At 43.9% G+C, this 24,143-nt stretch overlaps 1 protein-coding gene across 6 annotated transcripts in view; it reads right to left on the bottom strand.

The window, feature by feature from the left end:
* Positions 1–469: 469 nt before the first annotated feature.
* Positions 470–24,143, bottom strand: part of Xpnpep3 (X-prolyl aminopeptidase 3) — a 44,334-nt gene continuing 20,660 nt past the window's right edge. For 5 of the 6 annotated variants that reach the window (XM_069999610.1, XM_069999611.1, XM_069999615.1 and 2 more), the window contains exons 4-10: positions 21,019–21,221; positions 12,406–12,468; positions 10,559–10,672; positions 9,590–9,675; positions 5,496–5,673; positions 3,407–3,527; positions 470–1,306 (exon numbers count right to left, since the gene is read on the bottom strand). In XM_069999610.1, coding sequence (XP_069855711.1) covers positions 1,140–1,306; positions 3,407–3,527; positions 5,496–5,673; positions 9,590–9,675; positions 10,559–10,672; positions 12,406–12,468; positions 21,019–21,221 — 932 coding nt within the window. In that variant the 3' untranslated portion in view covers positions 470–1,139. The remainder of the gene's footprint in view (positions 1,307–3,406; positions 3,528–5,495; positions 5,674–9,589; positions 9,676–10,558; positions 10,673–12,405; positions 12,469–21,018; positions 21,222–24,143) is intronic. The other variant, XM_069999613.1, reaches the window with a different exon arrangement.

Here is a 24,143-nt window from a genome sequence, read left to right as displayed (position 1 = left end):
AGGATCACTTTAGCCCATGAGTTCAAGACTAGCCTGGGAAACATAGCAAGACCCTGTCTCAAACAAAAGAAAAAAAGTGGGAAAAGAAAGTAAAGTAAAAAGGAAAGAAGGGAAATCATCAACATAGTAACCTCAACACTTAGAAGTGGAGGTAGGAGGATTGAGTTTGAGGCTAGCCTGGGATACAGAGAGTTCAAAGCCAGCCTGAGCAACATACCAAGACTCTCAAAAAAAAAAAAAAATCAAAGGTTGAGGTCTAGTTCAGTGGGGGAACAGTGGTAGAACACAGGGAAGGCCCTGAATCCGATCCCTAACACTGTAAAAACTAAAACCAAATGAAAATCAATGCCTCCCTCCCCCATAACAAACAAAAAAATGAAGGAAGCATGGATGTGTGGGAAAGGCACCATCTTTATACCAGAGAGAACAGATGGCTGGAGGTCTACACTTAGAGTAGTAGATACATATATATTTTAAAAAATCTTTTATTTCTTCCTTATGAACAATCAACACTATCCAAGTCCCAGGTAACCCACGCAAGAAAGGCTCAAATCTGCTTTGCTGGAAAGCTAGGTTGCTGCAATTTGGAATGTGGCTGAATGGTAGGACTGAGTGATGTCAGTTATCCAGATACTAAGTGGTCCTGGTAGATATGCAGAATCTTGTGGAGGCAGGCAGAAGTAAAGGAAGGTATGTAAGTGAAAATCCACTGACAATAGTTTTTAGCATGGCATAGCAAAGACGCTGGTGATTAGTTCCAAAATATAGGAATCAAACAAACATCTAAGTGCATTTCAGAAAAGTGATATTAAGTACACAAAGAAAGACTCAAAAGAGTATTTTCCATGTTTAAAGTGTCAGTTGGAATGCATGGACAAATGTAATTGAGACCTTATTTTCTGTTTAAAAATTAAACTCACTTAGATCATTAATTCTACAGAATTAATGTTGGTAGCTACAGTAACAAATGGTTCCAAAGTTTGCTTTCCCAGATTTCTAGCTACTGAAAATGAAAAAGCCAGGTGTGCTGCTGCCCTCCCACAGGGAGCATGTATAGACAAATACAGCAACTCAATGCACATGCAGCGGCGCCAGGACACCCCTCTTGAACCTGAGATGCTTTCAGGCTGCTGTGGGAGTCAAGAGGCCTTGCTGAAGATCTGTTCAATGTCACTTATCTCTTTGGGACAATCTGCAGAAAGGATGAGAGGTGAGTCCTGAGTCACCACTACATCATCTTCAATTCGGACACCAAGTCCCCGGAACTTCTCTGGTGCATCTCTGTCATCCTCTGGAATATAAATACCTGAGAACCAGAGAAGAGAGGGTGGTTCAGCAATGATGGTATCTGCAGCGGGGTCAATCTCGATGGGTGATAGTTCCTTTACCTGCAGATTGGGTCCTCAATATAGCTACCTGAGGGCTGGGAATGTGGCTTAGTGGTAGAGTGCTTGCCAGCATGTATGAAGTCCTGGGTTCAATTCCTTAGTACCACATAAACACAAACGAAGTGGCACTGTGGCTCAAGTGGTAGAGTGCTAGTCTTGAGCAAAAGAAGCTCAGGGACAGTGCCTAGGATCTGAGTTCAGGGCCCAGGACTGGGAAAAAAAAAAAAAAAAGGCGGGGCTGGGAAGGTGGCTCAGTGTTAGAATGCTTGCCTAGCATACAAGAAGCCCTGGGTTTGGTTCCTCAGTACCACATAAACAATAAAAGCCAGAAGTGGCACTGTGGCTCAAGTGATAGAGTGTTAGCCTTGAGCAAAAGAAGTGCCCAGTCCCTGGGTTCAAGCCCCAGGACTGGTTAAAAAAAATCAGCTGGGGCTGGTGGCTCACGCCTCTAATCTTAGCTACTCAGGAGGCTAAGATCTGAGGATCATGATTCAAAGCCAGCCTGGTTGTAAGAATGTCCAAGAGACTCTTATCTCCAATAAACCACTCGAAAATGGGAGCACATGCATGAAGCCCTGGGTTTAATTCCTCAGCACCTCATAAATAGAAAAATCTGGAAGTGGCTATGGCTCAAGTGGCAAAGCTCTAGCCTTGAGCTGAAGAGTTGAGGGTCAGTGCCCAGGCCCAGAGTTCAAGCCCCATGACCACCACCACCACCACCACCACCAACAAAAAAGAACTTTTCTAGGTGTCAGTAGCTAGGAGCTACTGAGATTTGAGGATTGAGGTTTGAAACCAGCCTGGGTAGACTCTTATTCCAATTAAACCACCACCACAACAAAAAAGCCATACCCGGAGCTCAAGCAGTAGATTGTTGGCCTTGAGCAAAAAAGCTCAGGGACAGCACCTAGGCCCCAGGATTGGAGCACACATACAAAAAAAAAAAAATCAACTCTCATGGCATCTATCTTTGTAGCTCACTGTTGCCACCAAGTTGGCTTTGGCATTCTTCCCCAAAGCTAGCCTACTCCAGTGAGATGACCTATTCAATTATCAGGTTTTTTGATGCTTATGAGAGAGGACTTGATAGAGCTGGGTATGATAGTGTATAGCTATAATCCTAGCATGCAGGGGAGGCTGGGCAGGAGGATGGAGAGTTCATGGGCAGCCTGGCTACACAAGGAAGACCCTATTTCAGAAAAAAAGGATAGGATAATGCTGAAGTTGGCAGGGGAGTTGCACTGGACACACAGTGAGTTTTCGTTGCCTCTTGTCTACACACACTTGCCTCTGGAAGTTCAAGAAACCTACTACTACCAATTGGGAGATTAATACAAGTGGACCTTGGCAAAGGCAGGATTATAAACTTACTTTTTAATATCTACTTATAGAAAATATTCACCATCTGGGATTTCTTGGAGTCAATGAAAACAAACAGTCTGATGTTAAGTTCTCTTCTAACATTGAAGAGACTTTTCTTGGTGTTTCTTTCTTTTTTTTGTCAGTCATGGAGCCTAACTCTGGGCTGGAGCACTGTCCCTCAGCTCTTCAGCTCAAGGCAAGCACTCTACCACTTGAGCCACAATGCCCCTTCTAGCTTTTTCTGCTTATGTGGTGCTGAGGAATCAAACCCAGGGCCTCATGCATGCAAGGCAAGCACTATACCACTGAACCACCTTCCCAGCCATTGGTGTTTTTTTTGGTCAGTCGTGGGGCTTGAACTCTGGGCCTGGGTGCTGTCCCTCAGCTCTTCAGCTCAAGGCACGTGTTCTACTGCTAGAGCCACAGTGCCACTTCCGGTTTTCTAGTGCCTTTATTGAAGATAAGAGTCTCACTGACTTTCTTGCCGGGACTGGCTTTGAACCATGATCCTCAGATCTTGCCTCCTGAGTAGCTAGGAATACGGGCATGAGCCACTGGTGCCTGGCTGGTGTTTCTTTTAATTATGTTGGTTCTAGTTAAAACCACTTGATAGTATTCCCTGTGCCCAGGTCAGATCTGCTAAGACCCCTCCTTACCTGGCTCAACTGTGATCACCATACCAGGTTTCAGTGGGAGGGAACGGGGCATATCTGGAGTGTCATGCACATCCATCCCAAGGTAATGGCCAACATGGTGAGGGCAGTATTTTCGAGCAACCTGGAAGAATTATACAGCATTATTAGAACAATGATGTCTTATGGGAAAGTAAGGCATGAATAAGTCAGTGAGAAATGTGTTAATCTCTCCCCCATAGTCTTGCCACTTTTTTTTTTTTTGGTCAGTCGTTGGGCTTGAACTGTCCCTGTGCTCTTCAGCTCAAGGCGAGCGCTCTACTGCTCGAGCCACAGCGCCACTTCCGGTTTTCTAGTGGTTTATTGGAGATAAGAGTCTCATGGACTTTCTTGCCTGGACTGGCTTTGAACTGTGACCCTCTGATTCTGAGTAGCTAGGATTATAGGCATGAGCCACTGCAGCAGAAAACAGTTCTTGAGACTGGTGCAGGTGACTTACGCCTATAATACTAGCTACTAGCTACTCAGAAGGCTGAGATCGTGGTTTGAAGCCAGACTAGGAAGAAAAGTCCCTGTGGGACTCTGACCTCCAAATAATCACTCAAAAAACTGGAACTGGGGCTGGGAAGGTGAGTCAGTGGTAGAGCGCTTGCCTTGCATTCATGAGACCCTGGGTTCGATTCCTCAGCACAATATAAGCAAAAAGAAAAAAGCCGGAAGTGGCACTGTAGCTCAAGTGGTAGAGCACTAGCCTTGAGCTGAAGAGCTGAGGGACAGTGCCCAGGCCCAGAGTTCAGGCCCCACGACCAGACCCCCCCCAAAAAAAATAAAAATAAAAAAAAATAAAACAAGAAAAGACAAAGCAAAACAAAAAAACTTCTATCAGTTAATGAAGGATTTCTTGGATTGAACAACAGGGAATTTTAAGCTTTGTTTTTTTTTGGTCAGTCACAGCATCTGAACTCTGGGGCCTGGGCACTGTCCCTCAGCTCTTCATCTCAAGGCTAGTGCTCTCCCACTTGAGTCACAGCACCACTTCTGGCTTTTTCTCCTTATGTGGTACTAAGGAAATGAACCCAGGACCTCATACATGCAAGGCAAGCACTCTATCACTGAGACACCTTCCCAGTCCTTTCAGCTTCTTTTCCATTGCTAATAGGAGTCTGAGAGACTGAGCTTGAAGGCAGAAGATGCTAAATGGTCTGTTTGGCTAGCACTTGGCATCTTAACTTTATTATTATTATTTTGTGCCAGTTCTGGGGCTTTAATTCAGAGCCTAGGTGCTGTCCCTGAGCTTTTGTGTTCAAGGTTAGTGTTCTACCACTTGAGCCAGAGATCCACATCTGGCTTTTTGTTGTTTAATTGGAGATAAGAGTCTCATGGTGCCAGGCGATGGTGGCTCACTCCAGTAGTCTTAGCTACTCAGGAGGCTAAGATCTGAGGATCACGGTTCAAAGCCAGCCCAAGCAGAAAAGTCTATGAGACTCTTATCTCCAATTAACCACAAAATGCCAGAAGTGGAGTTGTAGCTCACACGGTAGAGCACTAGCCTTAAGCACAAAAACTCAGTGACAGCACCTAGACCCAGAGTTCAAGCCCTTGGATTGGGGGGAAAAAAATCTCATGGGCTTTGCTTCCCTGGGTTGGCTTCAAACCTAGAACCTCAGATCTTAGCCTGGAGAAGTTAGTATTATAGGTGTGAGCCACCAACCTCTGGCCATTACATTGAGAATGCAAATAAAATGGTCTTTGATCAAACTATTAAAGTCTAAGCACTGTTACTAAAACAATAATCGTCTTCCTGTGGCCTCTAGAATCACATGAGATTGTTAACCCTTTTTGTGTCCTTAGCATCCTACCTTGTCTGTACCAGACTTCATTTCATGTTTTCTGAATATTGAGCTGGCTGGCTATGCTATAGGCAAGAATCACAATGTGCTGCCATCTTCTGGGAGAAATAAGTAACTACTTCCTTTGTTTTAATCCTTGTTAAACCAAGTCCCTCATAAAGAATTGCAGAATATTTTAAATCTATTTAGCTTTGTGATACAGGGTAATAACTTGGCAGTGTACTAGGTGTTCTTGAGAATTGGAGTCAAGAATAGTGAAGCACCTTGAATGCATTTTCCATACTGCTCTTCACAATGCCCAGCTCTCTTAGCTTCTGACCCATCAGTGTCAGCATCAAGCTGTTGATGTTCTCCAAGCTTGTCCCAGGCATGCAGAGGCTCAGACAGCCTCGCTGGATCTCTAGAACAGCTTCATACAGTTCTGCCTGAGGTGAGGTGAATCTGAGGACAAGAAAAAAAAATGAGTTCAGAATAGTCCTATATTACTATAAATTTGTTTCTGTTTGATTAGAACAATTTCAGGCTCATGACAATAGAGCACTGTTGTCATTTTAACTAAAAAAAATTTTTAATGTACAAAAATGTTCAAGCAGGGGCTGGGAAGGTGGCTCAGTGGTAGAGTGCTTGCCTTGCATGCATGAGGCCCTGGGTTTGATTCCTCAGCACCACATAAGCAAAAAAAAAAAAAAAAAAAGAAAAAAGAAAAAAAAAGCTGGAAGTGGCTGTGGCTCAAGTGGTAGAGCACAAGCCTTGAGCTTAAGAGCTGAGGGACAGCGCCCAGGCCCAGAGTTTGGGCCCCACAACCGGACCCCCTCCCCCCAAAAAATGTTCAAGTGGGGTGCTAGTGGCTCATGCCTATAATCTTAGGTACTCAGGAGGCTGAGAGATGAGGATCTTGGTTCAAAGCCAGCCCAGGCAGGAAACTCACTCTTTTTTTTTTTTTTTTTTTTGGGTCTGGTCGCAGGCCTGAACTCTGGGCCTGGGTGCTGTCCCTCAGCTCTTTAGCTCAAGGCTAGCACTCTACCACTTGAGACACAGCGCCACTTCTGGCTTTTTCCTTTTTGCTTATGTGGTGCTGAGGAATCGAACCCAGGGCCTCAGGAATGCAAGGCAAGTGCTCTACCACTGAGCCACCTTCCCAGACCAGGAAACTCAAGACTCTTATCTGTAATAAACTACCAGAAAACTGGAAGTGGTGCTGTGGCTCATGTAGTAGAGCATTGACTTTGAGCTGAAGAGCTGAGGGACAGTGCCCAGGCCCAGGCTTCAAGCCCCATCAAAAAAAAAAAAAAAAAAAATTCACCATGATGGCTTCTTTTTTTTTTGGTGCTGATTCTGGGGCTTGAACTCGGGGCCTGGGCAAAGCTCCTGAGCTTTACCAGTTGAGCCACAGCTCCATTTCTGGGTTCGTTTTCTTTTCTTTCTTTTTTTTTTTTTGCACTTAATTGGAAATAAGTCTTATAGTTTCTTGCTCAGGCTAGCTGCAAACCACAATTCTCATATCTCAGTCTCTTTGGTTTATAGGTAAGAGTCACCAGTGCCTGGCCATGATTTTTTTTTTTTTTTTTTTTTGGGCTGGTCCTGGGGTTTGAACTCAGGACCTAGAATCTGTCCCTGAGCATCTCTGTGCTCAAAGTTAGCCTCTACCACTCTGCTTCACTTCTGGCCGTTTATGTACTACTGAGGAATCGAACCCAGGGCTTCATGGATGCTAGACAAACCCTCTATCACTAAGCTACATTCCCAGCTGTTCTTTTTTTTTTTTTTTTTTTTTTTTTGTCGGTCGTGGGGCTTGAACTCTGGGCCTGGGCACTGTCCCTCAGCTCTTCAGCTCAAGGCGAGCGCTCTACCACTTGAGCTACAGCGCCACTTCCGGTTTTCTGGTGGTTTATTGGAGATAGGAGTCTCACGGTCTCTCCTGCCCGGGCTGGCTTTGAACCGCGATCCTCAGATCTCAGCCTCCTGAGTAGCTAGGATTACAGGCGTGAGACACCAGCGCCCGGCTCCAGCTGTTCTTTTTATAATTTGAAAAAAAAATTTTTTTTTTTACTAGTCCTGGGGCTTGAACTCAGAGCCGAGGTGCTGTCCCGGAGCTTCTTTGTGCTATAGACTGATGCTCTACTACTTGAGCCACAGCGCCACTTCTGGCATTTTCTGATTATGTGGTACTGAGGAATCAAACCGAGGGCCTCATGCATGCAAGGCAAGCATTCCACCACTGAGCCACCTTCCCAGCCTTCCAGCTTTTTCTGAGTAGTTTATTATAGATGAGTCTCACAGACTTTCTTACCTAGGCTGGCTTTGAACTGTGATTCTCAGATCTCAGCTTCCTGAGTAGTTATGATTATAGGTGTGAGCTGCTGGTACTTAGCTTATAATTTGAAAATTTTATTTTATTTTATTTATTTATTTTTTTGGTCTGGTCATGGGCCTGAATGCTGTCTCTCAGCTCTTCAGCTCAAGGCTAGCGCTCTACCACTTGAGCCACAGCACCATTTCCAGCTTTTTTCTTTTTGCTTATGTGGTGCTGGGGAATCGAACCCAGGGCCTCAGGCATGCAAGGCAAGCGCTCTACCACTAAGCCAACTTCCCAGCCCCTTAATTTGAAAATTTTAGACAGGTGGTTAAGTATCCTCCAAAAATATAACCATTAAATATTATAACAATATAAACAAAAGCTGGGCATGGTAGTATGTATCTATAATCTATACCTTCATATGTACATATAGATAGATTATATTTATATAGGAAGATGTTTGAGATAGGGTTTGACTTGGTTCAGGAATCTCTATTGCAATCCTATTGTTTACTTCCCAGAGTAGCTGGGATGACAAGTGTTGAACATCACACTCAGCTTCTTTCCATGGAGATGGAGCCCGGCATATTTTTCTACCTGGTCAGTCAGTTCTGATTTCAGCCTTCTATGTAGTTAGGATGACAGCTGAGTGAAAATTTTTTTTTTTTTTTGGGTACTGGTACTGGAGCTTGAATTTAGGGCTTCAATACTGTCTCTAGGCTTTTTTTTTTTTTGTCAGTATTACAAATGTGAGCTATCAGTACCTACCTCCCTGCCTGGATTCAAACTATGTACTCTGCTCTCAATGGAAGCAATAAAAATCTCTGTTCAGGTTTATTCAGCTTCCATGCTGGTATTGTTTTCAGTCTCCTGAGGACTCTCCAACCAATTAGAGATCACTAAAGGATTTCTGGCTGTACTATATAGTTTTTGGGACTCAGATTCTTTAGTGGTTCCTTGGCTTCCAAGGATTTCTCTCCATCTTTCTGATTCTTCCAGTATTTAAATCTATCAGGCTTAATTCAACCAAAGAGTTTTTTTTTTTTTTTTGTACTGGTACCGAGGTTTGAACTCAGGCCCTGGGGCGCTGTCCTTGAGTTTTTTGGGTTTCTTATTGGTCAGTAATGGGGCTTGAACTCTGGGCCTGAGCGCTGTCCCTCAGCTCTTCAGCTCAAGGCTAGTGCTCTACCACTTGAGCTACAGTGCCCACTTCCAGTTTTCTGGTGGTTTTTATTGGAGGTAAGAGTTTCACGAACTTTCCTGCCCGGGCTGTCTTTGAACCATGATCCTCCGATCTCAGCCTCCTGAGTAGCTAGGATTATAGGCATCAGTCACTGGCACCCGGCTCCTTGAGCTTCTTTTGCTCAAGGCTAGCACTTTACCACCTGAGCGACAGATCCATTTCTGTTTTTTTTTTTTTTTTTTTTTTTTTTGGGTAGTTTAGTGGAAATGAGAGTCTCACAAATTTTTTTTTTTTTTGAACCTTGATCCTCAGATCTCAGCCTCCTGAGAAACCAGGATTACAGGTGTAATCCACCAGCGCCTGCCCTAACCAAAAAATTCTACCATTCTGTAAATATTACCTTTGTAATCATAAGAGAAAAAATTACTTCATAGTTAACTTAAAAAATGTGTGAGGGCTGGGAAGGTGGCTCAGTGGTAGAGCGCTTGCCTTGCATGCATGAGGCCCTGGGTTCGATTCCTCAGCACCACATAAGCCAAAAGAAAAAAAGCCGGAAGTGGTGCTATGGCTCAAGTGGTTAGAGTGCTAGCCTTGAGCTGAAGAGCTGAGGGACAGTGCACAGGCCCCGAGTTCAGGCCCTACAATCGGACCCCCACCTCCCCCCCTGCAAAAATGTGTGAGTGTTCAGTGTTTCTAGGTACCTAACAGTTTTATGATAAGCAGTTTGGAATGTAATCAGGATCTTTGCAGAGAGGGTTAATCTGACCTATAATAGCCCAGTTGTTTTTTTTAGTAATTTATTCTGTATATATATATCCATATTCTAACACCAACCCAGAAGGAGCAGTACAAGTGTTACTCTGTAGTAGAAGTCCTACCTGCCATTGACAGGCCAGGTGCGTGTGATGTCACTTACATAGCAGGAAGACTCACAACCTCCATCCAGAAGCACCATTTCACCATCCTGGAGAAAAGTATGAAAGGTGGAAGTGGGTGATCTCACCATTCTACATTGTTTCTTCTAGTCTAAAATATGATTTTGTTTGCAAAAGTTCTAATTTTTTTTTAAAAAACACTATTAGAGTTTGAACTCAGAGCCTTGCATTTGCTACCACTTGAGCCACACCCTCAAACTTTTTTTTTTTTTGTCGGTCGTGGGGTCTGAACTCTGGGTGCTGTCCCTCAGCTCTTCAGCTCAAGGCTAGCTCTCTCCTACTTGAGCTACAGTGCCACTTCCAGTTTTCTGGTGGTTAAGACTGTTAGATTCGGGGCTCAGTGGTAGAGCACTTGCCTTGCATGTATGAGGCCCTGGGTTAGATTCCTCAGCACCACATAAGCAGAAAAAAAAAAAAAGCTGGAAGTGGTGCTGTGGCTCAAGTGGTAAAGTGCTAGTCTTGAGCTGAAGAGCTGAGGGACAGCGCCCAGGCCCAGAGTTCAGACCCCACAACTGACCAAAAAAAAAAAAAAAGTTGGATTACAGGCATGAGCCACCAGTGCCTGGCTTTTTTTTGGCGTGTGTGTGTGTGTGTGTGTGTGCTGTTCCCGGGACTTGAACTCAGCAACTAGATACTGTCTCTGAGCTTTTTTGCCCAAGGCTAGTACTCTACTACATGAGCTACACTTCTGGCTTTTTGGTGGTTAATTGGAGATAAAGAGTCTCATGGACTTTACTGACTGACTGGGCTGACTGAACTGGGATCCTTAGATCTCATCCTCCTGTGTAGCTAGGATTACAGGCATGATCAGCTGGCGGAAGTGTTTTTTAAATGGTGGTTCATTTGTAGACGCTGGTTTCTCTTAGGGCATTTGGACTTTTTGGAAGCAGCAAAGCAGGGCATTTTATATACCTTGATGAGTTGATTATTTTTCACGTAATGCAAAGTGTTTGAGCGATTACCACCAGCAACCACAGGTGGGTAGGCTAGGATGTCTGCGCCTCGAGTCCGGCATTCAAATTCAAACTGAAAAACAAAAAGGTCTGAGAAAATTTTGGATTTCTGTGGGGCTGCTCAGCCCAGGCTGTCTTGCATGGCCTGTCCCTGATACTAGAGCTTACTGTTAGTCATCACTGCAGAGTCAGTCATCACATTTCCCAAACTCTTCATGCTGCAACTTCATCCCATTTTCTACAACTCTCACCTATGTACTACAATCTATTCTATGCATACTCTTCTATTACCAGTTAGCCTTATCATTAAATCCCTTTTCTTTTGAGTTCTCTGTATTTCCTGCTTAAGCTAAATATGGCTTATATTTACTTTTGGTAAGGGGGTAGAAGTGGGGTTGGACTCAGGGCCTCATGCTTGTTCAGTAGGCCCTCTACCACTTGACCCATTCTAGTATACTTTTTATTTTTTTAATTAAAAAAAAAAATTTTTTTTTTTTGGGTTTGGTCGTGGGGCCTGAACTCTGTGCCTGGACACTGTCCCTCAGCTCTTCAGCTCAAGGCTAGCACTCTACCACTTGAGCCATAGCTCCACTTCCAGCTTTTCCTGCTTATGTGGTGCTGAGGAATCGAACCCAGGACCTCATCATGCATGCAAGGCAAGTGCTCTACCACTGAGCCACCTTCCCAGCCCTGCATATTATACTTTTTGTTTTTGTTATATTATTTTCTGTTGGTTGTGGGACTTGAACTCAGAGCCTGGATCCTGTCCATGAGCTTTTTCACTCAAGGCTAGCATTCTGGGCCACTTCCAGTTTTCTAGTGGTTGACTAGAGGTAAGAGTCTCATGGACTTTCCTGCCTGGCTTTGAACCTTTATATTCAGATCTTAGCCTCTTAAGTAGCTAGGATTATGGGTATGAACCACTGGCTCACAATATGCTTTTAATAACAGTATAAACCTGAGGAAATTAAGCAAGGCTGCATAGGGAATTATCATATAAAATAACATACTAATTACTCCAGAATCATTGGTTATTTTTCTTTCTTTGGTCGGTCATGGGGCTTGAACTCTGGGCTTGGGTGCTGTTCCTGTGCTCTTCAGCTCAAGGTGAGCGCTCTACCGCTTGAGCCATAGCACCACTTTCGGTTTTCTAGTGGTTTATTGGAGATAAGAGTCTCATGGACTTTCCTGCCGGGGCTGGCTTTGAACCATGATCCTCAGATCTCAGCCTCCTGAGTAGCTAGGATGACAGGCGTGAGCCATCGGTGCCCGGCTCATTGGTTATTTTTGAGGTGAGATTTTGCTTCATGCACAGGCCAGCCAGCATTGTGGTCCCGTGTGCTTCCCTTTGTCACTGGAGTTACAGGTATGATTCACCGGGCCCAGCCCCTTATCTTGGGATGACAACTATTGGCTGAAATGTAATCTTGTGAACGTTCTGTCTGGGCCTGATCTCAAATCAAGATCTGTTGATGTCTGCTTCCTAAATTAGCTTTTCAAATAGCTAAATTCATTGTGCTCCAGTAATAGTTCCACTGCTAGTACCCATGCACGACCTTTATATTAAATGAAAGTTTCAGATTTATTAATATTTCACACATTGAATCTTTCCTTCTTCATCAGCTGTCTTTCGTGGTTTTCTTCCTCTAACTAATTCTGCATGTTTTAGATTAATCTAATAAATGCCGGTAACCTCTGAGACCTGAATCCTCTAATAGAATGAAAACCTGATTGTTGAAAATATGCTGTAAACCAATGAAATCACATTCTTCCCCAGCAAGACCCTCTCCATGATCTGAGGCTCACCTTAGCATAAAGAAAGGCTTCCTCCACAGGGGCTTTGCTGGCAAACATGGTCTCTATGAAAGCCTGAAGAGAAAGGGAGGACCAAATATTCATTTTAACTATGTTGCATACTCCAACATTCAACTAATACTGGAATTCAAATAACACTTCCACCCAGCTTTGTTAACCTGAAGTTGTAACTAAATGAGTATAATACAAATTATTTTGACTGGAAGGAGGGACAGAATATTGTTCTCCAGAATATTTGACTGACGATAGAATTCGCATCTCATTTTTCCACTCAAAATACATGTCATACTAGAATAAAGCACGTGGGAAGTGCTATGCTATGGCTGAAACTGTTTCATGTTCCATGCAAACCTCCTGTTCAAACTTTATCTCCACTGTAGTCTAGGCCTGTTGGGAACAAATTCAGGAGTGAGGTCTATGCCCTCATGGATGGGATAAGCAACTTTTAAAAAGTATTGGAGATAGCTAGGTGTTGGTGGCTCACGCCTGTACTCCTAGTTATTCAGAAGGCTGAGACCTGAGGACTGTGGTTTGAAGGAAAGTCTCTGAGACTCTGATCTCTAATTATCCACCAAAAAGCCAGAAGTGGTGTTATGGCTCAAAGTGGCAGAGCACTAGTCTTGAGCAAAAAAAGCTGATTTCAAGCCCCAGGGCTAGTGAGCATGATGTGTGTGAACTCCCCCCCTCCCCCCCAAGGGCTGGAGAAAGTGAGGTCAGCCCTTTCCAGCCAACAGGGAACAGCATTCCTTCTTCCCATCCCTCCCGCCATGTAAGACCCTAGATGACACCATCCACAAAGAACGGGTCCAGATACAACCTGCTGCCACCTTTATCATATATTTTCTATCCTCCAGGAGAACTGTTTGGAAATAAGTCACTTTCTGACTAAGACACAAACTTTCCATTTATTTAATGAGATGCTTTTATAGCTTGAGTATATGAAATTACAGACTGAGTGGTCTGGTCTATGTAGCAGGGGCTCCCAAACTCAGTATTTCTGAGATTTAGGGACAGATAATTCTTTCTGGTGGGCTATAGTCCTGTTTAATTCAGAATGTCAGTGGCATCCTGCAATTGTGACCACCACACATTGCCAAAATGTCCCCTAGGGAAGAAAATATTTCTCTAACTGAGAACCACTGGTCTCTAATAATATGTTTACTAATTCTGCATGATAATCACACCAATGTGTTTTTCTGTTTTTTTGTTGGTCCTGGAACTTGAATCAGATCCTCACTTTTGCTGCGCAAGAAATGAGAGGCACACTACTGGCCCTTTTTTGATTTATTGGATTATCTTTTTAAAAATTCATTCTCCTACCTATACTACCCTTGCAGTTGAGATTGTGGAATAGGTAGGAGGTTCTATATCCTCATATTAGTAACTTTTTTTTTTTCTTTTGGTGCTCATCCTCTAACTTTAACTCACTATCTGGGTACTGTCCCTGAACTCCTTTGTGCTCCACTAACTTTGAGCCACAGCTCTACTTCTGGCTTTGGTAGTGTAGTGGAGATAAGAGTATCTCGGCAGCTGGGAAGGTGGCTCAGTGGTAGAGTGTTTGCCTTGCACGCATGAGGCCCTGGGTTCAACTCCTCAGCACCACATAAGCAGAAAATGCCGGAGGTGGCACTATGGCTAAAGTAGTAGAATGCTAGCCTTGGGCTGAAGAGCTGAGGGACAGTGCCTAGGCCAATTTCAAGCCCCCAACCACAACCACAACCACAACCACAACAACAGAGTCTCTCAGCCGGGTTCTGGTGATTCATGCTTATAATCCTACCTACTCAGGAGGCTGAGATAGGAGGATCTTGGTTCAAAGCCAGCCCAGGCAGGAAAGTCTGTGAGACTCTGGGTCTGGGCGCTGTCCGTACCACTTCTGGCTTTTTTCTTTTTCCTTATGTGATGCTGAAGAATGGAAACCAGGGCCCCATGCATGCAAGGCAAGCGCTCTACCACTGAGCTACCTTCCCAGCCTCTGTGAGACTCTTATCTCCAATTAATCAGAGAAAAAGCTGTGGCTGTGGCTCAAATGGTAGAGCACTAGCCTGAGCAAAAGGAGCAGGGACAGTGTCCAAGCCCCAGGTTCAAGCCCCAGGATCAGGGAAAAAAAAAAAAAAGCCTCACAGACTGTCCTGTCAGGGCTGGCTTTAAACCACAATCCTCAGACCTCAGCCTCTTGAGTAGCTAGGATTATGAGGTGAGCCACCAATGCCTGGATGATAATTATAATTTTCTTTTAATTTTTGGGGTTTGGAGACAAGGTCTTGGTACTCAACAATCCTTCTACCTCAGCTTCCTGAATACTGGATTAGAGGCATGCACAAATAAACTTCTGAATGCTGTTTAGCTGCCACTTTAGTGTATCTGGCTTTAGAACTCAGAATATTAGAAGGCATCTAAACTCCATATCTTTTATTTATTTATTTATTTTTGGCCAATTGTGGGGCCTGAACTCTGTCCTTCAGCTCTTCAGCTCAAGGTTAGTGCTCTACCACTTGAGCCACAGTGCCACTTCGGGCTTTTATCTACTTGTGTGGTGCTGAGGAATCGAACCCAGGGCCTCAGGCATGCAAGACAAGCACTGTACCACTGAGCCACTTTCCCAGCTCTAACTCCATATCTTAATTCCCATTTTCCTGCATCTTTACCCCCTGGTGTTTATCTTCCTGGTCTCTATGGATTTGTGTGATCTGGCCATTACATATACAATCATACAGGATGTAGATTAATTCAGGATGTAGAATTTTATATCTGAAATCTCTCACTCAGCCCACTGACTTCAAGGCTCACCCATATTAGTGTTTCATTCTTTCCTAGAACTGAATAGTATGCCAACGTAGATGACAACCCCTTTCTATGCATTTGATGATTGATGATGATTTGAGATGAGGGCTCACTACGAGCTTCTAATCCTGCAGGTTATACCACCTTACCTGGCCTTTTCTTTTTTTCTTTTTTTTGGTTGGTTGTGGGGCTTGAACTCTGGGCCTGGGCGCTGTCCCTCAGCTCTTCAGCTCAAGGCGAGCGCTCTACCACTTGAGCTACAGCGCCACTTCCGGTTTTCTGGTGGTTTATTGGAGATAGAAGTCTCACGGTCTCTCCTGCCCGGGCTGGCTTTGAACCACAATCCTTAGATCTCAGCCTCCTGAGTAGCTAGGATTACGGGCATGAGCCACCAGCGCCCAGCTATCTGGCCTTTTCTACCTTATGGCTGAATCACTGAATCATTTCACATTCCCATAGAAAGTACAAAGGTTTCAATTTCTCTCTCTCTCTTTTTTTTTTTGGTCGGTTGTGGTGCTTGAACTCTGGACCTGGATGCTGTCCCTTAGCTCTTCAGCTCAAGCCTGGTGTTCAACCACTTGAGCCACAGCACCACTTCTGGTTTTCTAAGCGGTTTATTGGAGATAGGAGTCTCACAGACTTTTCCTGCCCTGGCTGGCTTTGAACCACAATCCTCATATCTTGGCCACATTCACAGCCCTATTATTATTTGAAATAACTTCTTCAGTGGGTGAAATGTGGTATCTCATTGTGGTTTTGAGGTGTTTTTTTGGTTGTTGTATATGAAATTTATAGTCTTTCATATAGGCAGTTTTTTAAATAATTAATTTATTGTTATTATAGTGGTGATATTCAGAGGGATTACATTTACACAAGTCAGGTAATGAATACATTTCCTTTCGTAGTGTCTTCTGTTCTTTCATTCCCAGTCCCTCCCTTGCGTCTCCACCCACGAGTTGTAAGTTCGCTTTCATCAGTGTCCAGCGAGCTCCACTGCTGCACTTTGCACCTTTCTCCCTCGAGTTCTGTACCCTCTTCCAACCCTTCCAAAGATTCTTTTTTGCTTTTTGTTTTCCTAAAGACTCATGATGTTGGACAATGGGTGTCTCTTTGGAGAAATACTCATTTAATAAATTTAGTTGTCTTTCTGTGGTTGAATTAGATGCGGCCTTTTGATATTCTGATATTAGACCTTTATTATATATATGATACATAGTTTTCTCCCATTCTGTACTTTTCTTTTTTCAACTTTCTTGACAGTATCTTTCATGTACAATTTTCAAATTTGTATAAAGGTGTTCTTTTGTTGCCTATGAATTTGGTATGACAACTAAAAATTCACTGGAAACTTTTTTTTTTCCTGGTCCTAGGGCTTGAACTCAAAGTCTGGGTTCTGTCCTTGAGACTCTTTATGCTCAAGGATAATGTTCTTCCACTTGAACCACAATGCTGTTTCTGTTTTTTTTTTTTTTTTTTTGAGTAGTTTATTGGAGATAAAAGTTTCATGGATTTTCCTGCCCAAGCTGGCTTCAAATGGAGATACTCAGATCTCAGCCTCCTAAGTAGCTAGGATTCCAAGTATGAGGCACTGTCACTCAGCTTTTTAGCTCTTAAGTTAGGTCATTAATTCAATTTGAGTTACTTTTCATATATGGTATGAGATAGGGATACAATTTCATTTTTCTGCATGTGGGCATTTGGTTGTCCTAGCACACATAACTTATTTTTTCCTTTTTTTTTTTGTCGGTGGTGGGGCTTGAACTCTAGGCTTGGGCGCTGTCCTTGCGCTTTTCAGCTCAAGGCGAGTGCTCTACTACTTGAGCCACAGTGCCACTTCCAGTTTTCTATGATTTATTGGAGATAAGAGTCTCACGGACTTTCCTGCTCGGGCTGGTTTTGAACTGTGATCCTCAGATCTCAGCCTCCTCAAAAGCTAGGATTATAGGCATGAGCCATCAGAGCCCGGCTTAAATTTCTCTTCTTTATTTATCTTTCTCACACTTGACCCATTCTAAACTAAAACATAGCTAAAGCATTATTTTGACAGAAAAAAATGCTTCTGATAGCAAAATAAACCAATGAACCAAGCCATATTTTGCTTGAAGTTGCATTTATTTTGAAATTAGTGGATTCCAAAAAATTTAGGAATTAGAATAATGGAACTAGAAAGGAAATATAAATTCTTGGGGCAGGGGCTGGGAAGGTGGCTCAGGGGCTGGGAAGGTGGCTCAGTGGTAGAGTGCTTGCCTTGCATGCATGAGGCCCTAGGTTCGATTCCTCAGTACCACATAAGCAAAAAGAAAAAAAGCCGGAAGTGGTGCTATGGCTCAAGTGGTAGAGCGCTAGCCTTGAGCTAAAGAGCTGAAGGACAGTGCCCAGACCCAGAGTTCAGGACCCCGATCAGACAAAAAAAAAATTGTTGGGGCAGGTTGACTAAATACCACCTGTAGTGACAGTTTCAAAGTAAGCTCTGAGCCTGAGTGCAAGCCCTAGTATCAACACAAAACAAACAAAAATATGAAACTCAGTATCACTTCAGATGGAGCTCCTCTCTATGGTCAACAGATGGAGCTCTAATCAAAAGAATCTAGCTGCTATAATTTGTTTTGTTTTTTTGTGCCAGAACTTAAACTTGAATTCAGGGACTCATATTTTTGGGTCAAGGCTGGAGCATCACTACTTGAAGCTCACCTCTACTTTAGTCTTTTTCATGGCTAAGTGAAGATAAGGATAAGCATTTCTTGAATTTGTCTGTCCAGTATAGCTTCAAACTAGAATCCTTAGATCTTAGATTCCCGAGTAGGTAAGGTTACAGGTGTGAGCTACTCATGCCCTCAACTGGTTGTTATCATTTCTGATGAATTAGCTAATCCTGTAAGACTAACTACAACAGTAATTAATATTTATGTGTCAAGTCCATATTAGAAGGTAAGAAATTATGGAAGTAAGGAGTTATTTAGTTAAGAAAAGAAGGGCTGGGAATGTGACTTAGTGGTAGAGTGCTTGCCTAACATGTATGAAGCCCTGCGTTCGATTCCTCAGTACCACATAAACAGAAAAAGCCAGAAGTGGCACTGTGGCTCAAGTGGTAGACTGCTAATCTTGAGCCAAAGAAGCTCAGAGACAGTGCCCAGGCCCTGAGCACAAGCCCCAGGATTGGCAAAAAAGAAAAAAGAGCCATTTTCTAGATTATTCTATATAGTATCTATATGAGCTCTTAGTTTACTGTTTTCTGAGAATTCTGGATCAAGGAGGAACATCTCTGGCTTTGAATAGTACTGGGGTGAGTGTGGTATGTACTTACCAGTTCACAGAGAAGCTGTTTGCTAAAACTGATTCGGAGTAGGTTCTACCATACATACTCGGAGATAGGCTGGGAATAGTGGCACATACTTGTAATCCCACCCAGCACTCAGGACACTGAGTTTGAGACCAGATGGAGGATTTGTATTAAGGTTCTGTTCAAACCAACCTTTAGAAATGGGCAATTAAGCCAAGTGCTGGTGGCTCATACCTGTAATCCTCAGGGCCTGGACATTGTTCCTAAGTTCTTTGGCCCAAGACTAGTGTTCTACCCTTTTTTTTTTTTTTTTGGTCTGGTCGTGGGGCCTGAACTCTGGGCCTGGGCGCCGTACCTCAGCTCTTCAGCTCAAGGCTAGCGGTCTACCACTTGAGCCACAGTGCCACTTCCTCCTTTTTTCTTTTTGTTTATGTGGTGCTGAGGAATTGAACCCAGGGCCTAAGGCATGCAAGGCATGTGCTCTACCACTGAGCCACCTTCCCAGCCCGTTCTATCCCTTTGAGCTATAGCACCACTTCTAATTTTCTGGTGCTTAAATGGAGATAAGAGTCTCACAGATCGCCGGGTGCTGGTGGCTCACGCCTGTAATCCTAACTACTCAGGAGGCTGAGATCTGAGGATCTCGGTTCAAAGCCAGCCCGGGCAGGAAAGACCGTGAGACTCCTATCTCCAATAAACCACCAGAAAACCAGAAGTGGCGCTGTAGCTCAAGTGGTAGAGCGCTTGCCTTGAGCTGAAGAGCTGAGGGACAGCGCCCAGGCCCAGAGTTCAAGCCCCACGACCGACAAAAAAAAAAAAAAGAGTCTCACAGACTTTCCTGCCCCAGCTGGCTTTGACCCATGATTATTCTCAGGTCTTTTTTTTTTTTTTTGGTCCGGTTGTGGGGCCTGAACTCTGGGCCTGGGCGCTGTCCCTCAGCTCTTCAGCTCAAGGCTAGTGCTCTACCACTTGAGGCACAGCGCCACTTCTGGCTTTTTTCTTTTTGCTTATGTGGTGCTGAGGAATCGAACCCAGGCCCTCAGGCATGCAAGGCAAAAGCGCACTACCACTGAGCCACCTTCCCAGCCCCTGATTCTCAGATCTTAATGTCCTGAGTCTCTAGGATTACAGGGGTGAGCCATTGGTGGCCCGCTTATGACCCCCCTCTCTGCCCTTGCCCAGTTGTGGGGCTTGAATTCTGGGCCTGGGCGGTCCCTGAGCTCTTCAGCTCAAGGCTAACATTCTACCACTTTGAGCCACAATGTCACTTCCAGATTTCAAGTAGTTAATTGGAGATAAGAGACTTTCTTGGGGCTGGGAAGGTGGCTCAGTGGTAGAGTGCTTGCCTTGCATGCATGAGGCCCTGGGTTCAATTCCTCAGCACCACATATGCAGAAAAAGCCGCAAGTGGCGCTGTTGCTCAAGTGGTAGAGCGCTAGCCTTGAGCTGGAGAGCTGAGAGACAGCACCCAGGCCAGAGTTCAGGCCCCACAACCGGCAAAAAAAAAAAAAAAAAAAAAGAGAGACTTTCTTGCCTGGGCTGGCTTTGAACTACAATCTTCAGATCTCAGTCTCCTGAGTTGCTAAGATTATAGGCATAATGAATGAACTGGCACCCAGATTAAATGCATTTGTGATAAAAAACATTTTCAATTTATGATGGGTTTACTGGGATATAATTCCACTGTCCTCAGGAGCATGTGTAACATGTAATAAATTCGATTAAGCACTGTTATTTTGGGTCCTTTGAGTCTTTAGCAATTAAACTCTTATTTAACTGTCACTGTTAGTGCAGTTACCTAAAGGAATGAGAATAAAATGACTCAATTTATGTTGTTTCAAGGACAAACTAAGAATGCTGAATAAAAGATCCATTTTAAAAGAATACAGATTTGGGCTGAGAAGGTGGCTCAGTGGTAGAGTGCTTTGCCTTGCATGCATGAGGTCCTGGGTTCGATTCCTCAGCACCATATAAACAGAAAAAGCCAGAAGTAGTGCCGTGTCTCAAGTGGTAGAGCGCCAGCCTTAAGCTGAAGAGCTGAGGGACAGTGCCCAGGCCCAGAGTTCAGGCCCCATGACCCACAAAACAAAAACAAAACAAAAACACACATACAAAAACCAAGAAGAGGGCTGGGAAGGTGGCTCAGCGGTAGAGTGCTTGCCTTGCATGCATGAGGCCCTGGGTTCGATTCCTCAGCACCACATAAGCTAAAAGAAAAAAGCCAGAAGTGGAGCTGTGGCTCAAGAGGTAGAGCGCTAGCCTTGAGCTGAAGAGCTGAGGGACACCGCCCAGGCTCAGAGTTCAGGCCCCACAACCGGACCCCCAAAAAAAAAAACCAAAACCAAAAACAAAAATCAAGAAGACAGATTTACTTTGCCTTGTAAGGTACTGAATCTCTACATATGTTACTAATCATATGGAAGTAGAAGCTAGATGCTCATTAGCTTGTGACGTTACTACAATACCTCAAGGGGCCTACTGAACCTTAGGAACTTTATGACTTTTTTAATTTGGGAAAACTTTTTCAACTAGAGTCATACCTGTGAAGTCAACTTCCCAGCAATCTGCATTCTCTTAATTTCTGCAGGAGATTTGATGAGCCGGAGGCGCTGTATTAGCTGCTGGATACCCCGAACCTTATTCTTACTCCTGGATTTGGCCTCAGTTAGATGCTGCATGTAGTCATCATGGAGCTGTGCATGAGAAGGCTTCATCCAATCATACCAAACAGTGTTGTTCTCAGCTAGTATAAGAAGTCAAAATATAATTTTAGGGCTGGAAGCATGGCTCAAGTGACAGAGCACCTACATACCAAGTGTGAGACCCTGAGTTCAAATCTCAGTTATCACCACACACACACAAAAGAAACTAAAAGAGGCTGGAGGTATAGCTCAGTGGTAGAATACATGCTTAGCACTCCTGAGGCCCTGGGTTCCACCAGCACCAAAGAATGCAATAAAGGGAAAACAACAATCTAAGAGCGCAATGGCAGAACATTTGCTTTTATGAGGTCCTAGGTTTCATCCCCAGAGAGGGTGGGGGCAGGAGGAGAGCCAAATCCAAACCCCAAACTGAAAACAAACACAAAAAAAAACCTAAAAGCAATAAGAAATATCAACTCTAAGTGTAACTTGACCAAGTCAACACTGTAAAACCTGTGGAACACTAAAGGGCTGAGGAAAACTTTCTCAAGTCTGCAACAACTGGTAAGTTTGACCATAAATCACTAGCAAGACTAATCAAAATGGCTAGATATTCTGAGACTGAATATAAAAATTTTCTGCCTAAAATTTTCAATGTTCTTATAATAAAATGACAGAGCTAAAATTCAATTACTGCTTTCTTTCATCATTATTGACTTTTAGAAGTATTACCTAAGTATTACACACAAATGCCTGTGATTCTAGGTACTCACAAGGATCATGGTTCAAGGCTAGCTATAGTAAAAATTATACAAAACCCCCAACTGAACCAAAAAAAAAAAAACTGGGTGTGGCTGGGCACATGCCTATGATCCTATTTCTCAAGAGACTTAAGGATCATGGTTTGAAGCCAGTCTGGGCAGAAAAGCCCACGAGACTCTTTATCTACCAAAAAAGCAAGAAATGGCACTGTAGCTCAAGTGGTAGAATACTAGCCTTGAGCAAAAAAGCTCAGGTACAGTGACCAGGCCCTGAGTTCAAGCCCCGGGGCTGGGACAAAAAAACAAAAATCAAAAACAAAAAAGCCCTACAGAAACAAACTTGGTGTGTGCTGTGTGCCTGTCTTCCCAGCTATGTGAGGAGTATACATAGAAGGGCTTCCATTCAGGACATCATAGGCAAAGATGCAAGATAGTAATTCCAAAACATTGAGTGATTAAAATTTCACAGGAATATTAAGAAACTATTTGAAAGCTAACAACTTACTGTGTATATGAGTCACTTGAAAAATCTTTATTTTTACATTTCCCAACATGTATTAAATATTTCTAGCACCAATATACATCACCAAATAACTCTGATGCAGATGACATAGTGCATCCATTTAAAATGTTGGAAAATTATGGTGCTTGTATGGCAGTTGATTTGTTCTCATGCCTTAGTCCACCTTTTTTTTTTTTTGGGTCCGGTCGTGGGGCCTGAACTCTGGGCCTGTGCGCTGTCCCTCAGCTCTTCAGCTCAAGGCTAGCGCTCTACCACTTGAGCCACAGCGCCACTTCTGGCTTTTTTCATTTTGCTTATGTGGTGCTGAGGAATCGAACCCAGGGCCTCATGCATGCAAGGCAAGCGCTCTACCACTGAGCCACCTTCCCAGCCCCTAGTCCACCTTTTTTACAGGAAAAACTTTTTTCTTTTTTTTTTTCCTTTTTTTTTGGGTCAGTCATGGGGCCTGAACTCTGGGCCTGGGCGCTGTCCCTCAGCTCTTCAGCTCAAAGCTAGTACTCTACCACTTGAGCCACCTTCCCAGCCTGGAAAAACTACTTTTGCAGGGCATAAAAGTTTATTCTAGGGCTGGGAAGGTGGCTCAGTGGTAGAGTGCTTGCCTTGCATGCATGAGGCCCTGGGTTCAATTCCTCAGCACCACATATGCAGAAAAAGCCGCAAGTGGTGCTGTGGCTCAAGTGGTAGAGTGCTAGCCTTGAGCTGAAGAGTTTAGGGACAGCACCAGGCCCAGAGTTCAGGCCCCACGACCAGCGAAAAAAAGTTTATTCTATTTTCTGTGTTAATAGAGCTGGCACCAGTTTTAACAAGTATGTAAATAAAAGAAAGGCAATATGGCATAATAATTAAGGTAAGAAATAGTGGTCAAAGTCAATAGCTTGATCAATATTCTTGAAAAATGGCTCATGTCATTTTTTTTTTTTTTTTTTTTTTTTGGTCGGCCGTGGGGCTTGAACTCTGGGCCTGGGTGCTGTCCCTCAGCTCTTCAGCTCAAGGCGAGCGCTCTACCACTTGAGCTACAGCGCCACTTCCGGTTTTCTGGTGGTTTTTTGGAGATAGGAGTCTCATGGTCTCTCCTGCCCGGGCTGGCTTTGAACCGCGATCCTCAGATCTCAGCCTCCTGAGTAGCTAGGATTACAGGCGTGAGCCACCAGCGCCCAGCTTTCATGTCATTTTTTACATTAGAAGGAAATTATCAGATCAGGTACAAGTGTGGTGGTTATATGTACACACATAATCTCAGCATTTGGGAAGTTGGGACAGAAGGATCTCAAGTTTGAGGCTATCCTGGGCTCCAAAGCAAGAATGTTTTTTTTTGTTTTGAATATAATTTCATTGTTATTAAGGTGTTGTACAGAGAGGTCACCATTTCATAACTCAGATAATAAGTACAATTTTTTTTTTTTTTTTTTTTTGGTGCTAACCCTGGGGCTTGAACTCAGGGCCTGGTGGGTGCTGCCCTTGAGCTTCTTTTGCACAGGCTAGTGCTCTACCACTAGAGCCACAGCTCTACTTCTGTCTTTTTTTTTTTTTTTTTTTGTCGGTCGCGGGGCTTGAACTCTGGGCCTGGGCTCTGTCTTCAGCTCAAGGCGAGCTACAGCACCACTTCCGGTTTTCTGGTGGTTTATTGGAGATAGGAGTCTCACGGTCTTTCCTGCCCGGGCTGGCTTTGAACCGCGATCCTCAGATCTCAGCCTCCTGAGTAGCTAGGATTACAGGTGTGAGCCACCAGCGCCCGGCTT

Source organism: Dipodomys merriami, unplaced genomic scaffold (genome assembly GCF_024711535.1).
Source record: "Dipodomys merriami isolate MVZ:Mamm:240054 unplaced genomic scaffold, mDipMer1.0.p SCAF_55, whole genome shotgun sequence".
NCBI classification, from domain to species: Eukaryota; Metazoa; Chordata; class Mammalia; order Rodentia; family Heteromyidae; genus Dipodomys; species Dipodomys merriami.
The sequence above is the reverse complement of the archived record's forward strand: the minus strand, read 5'-3'. Positions and strand labels throughout refer to the sequence as shown.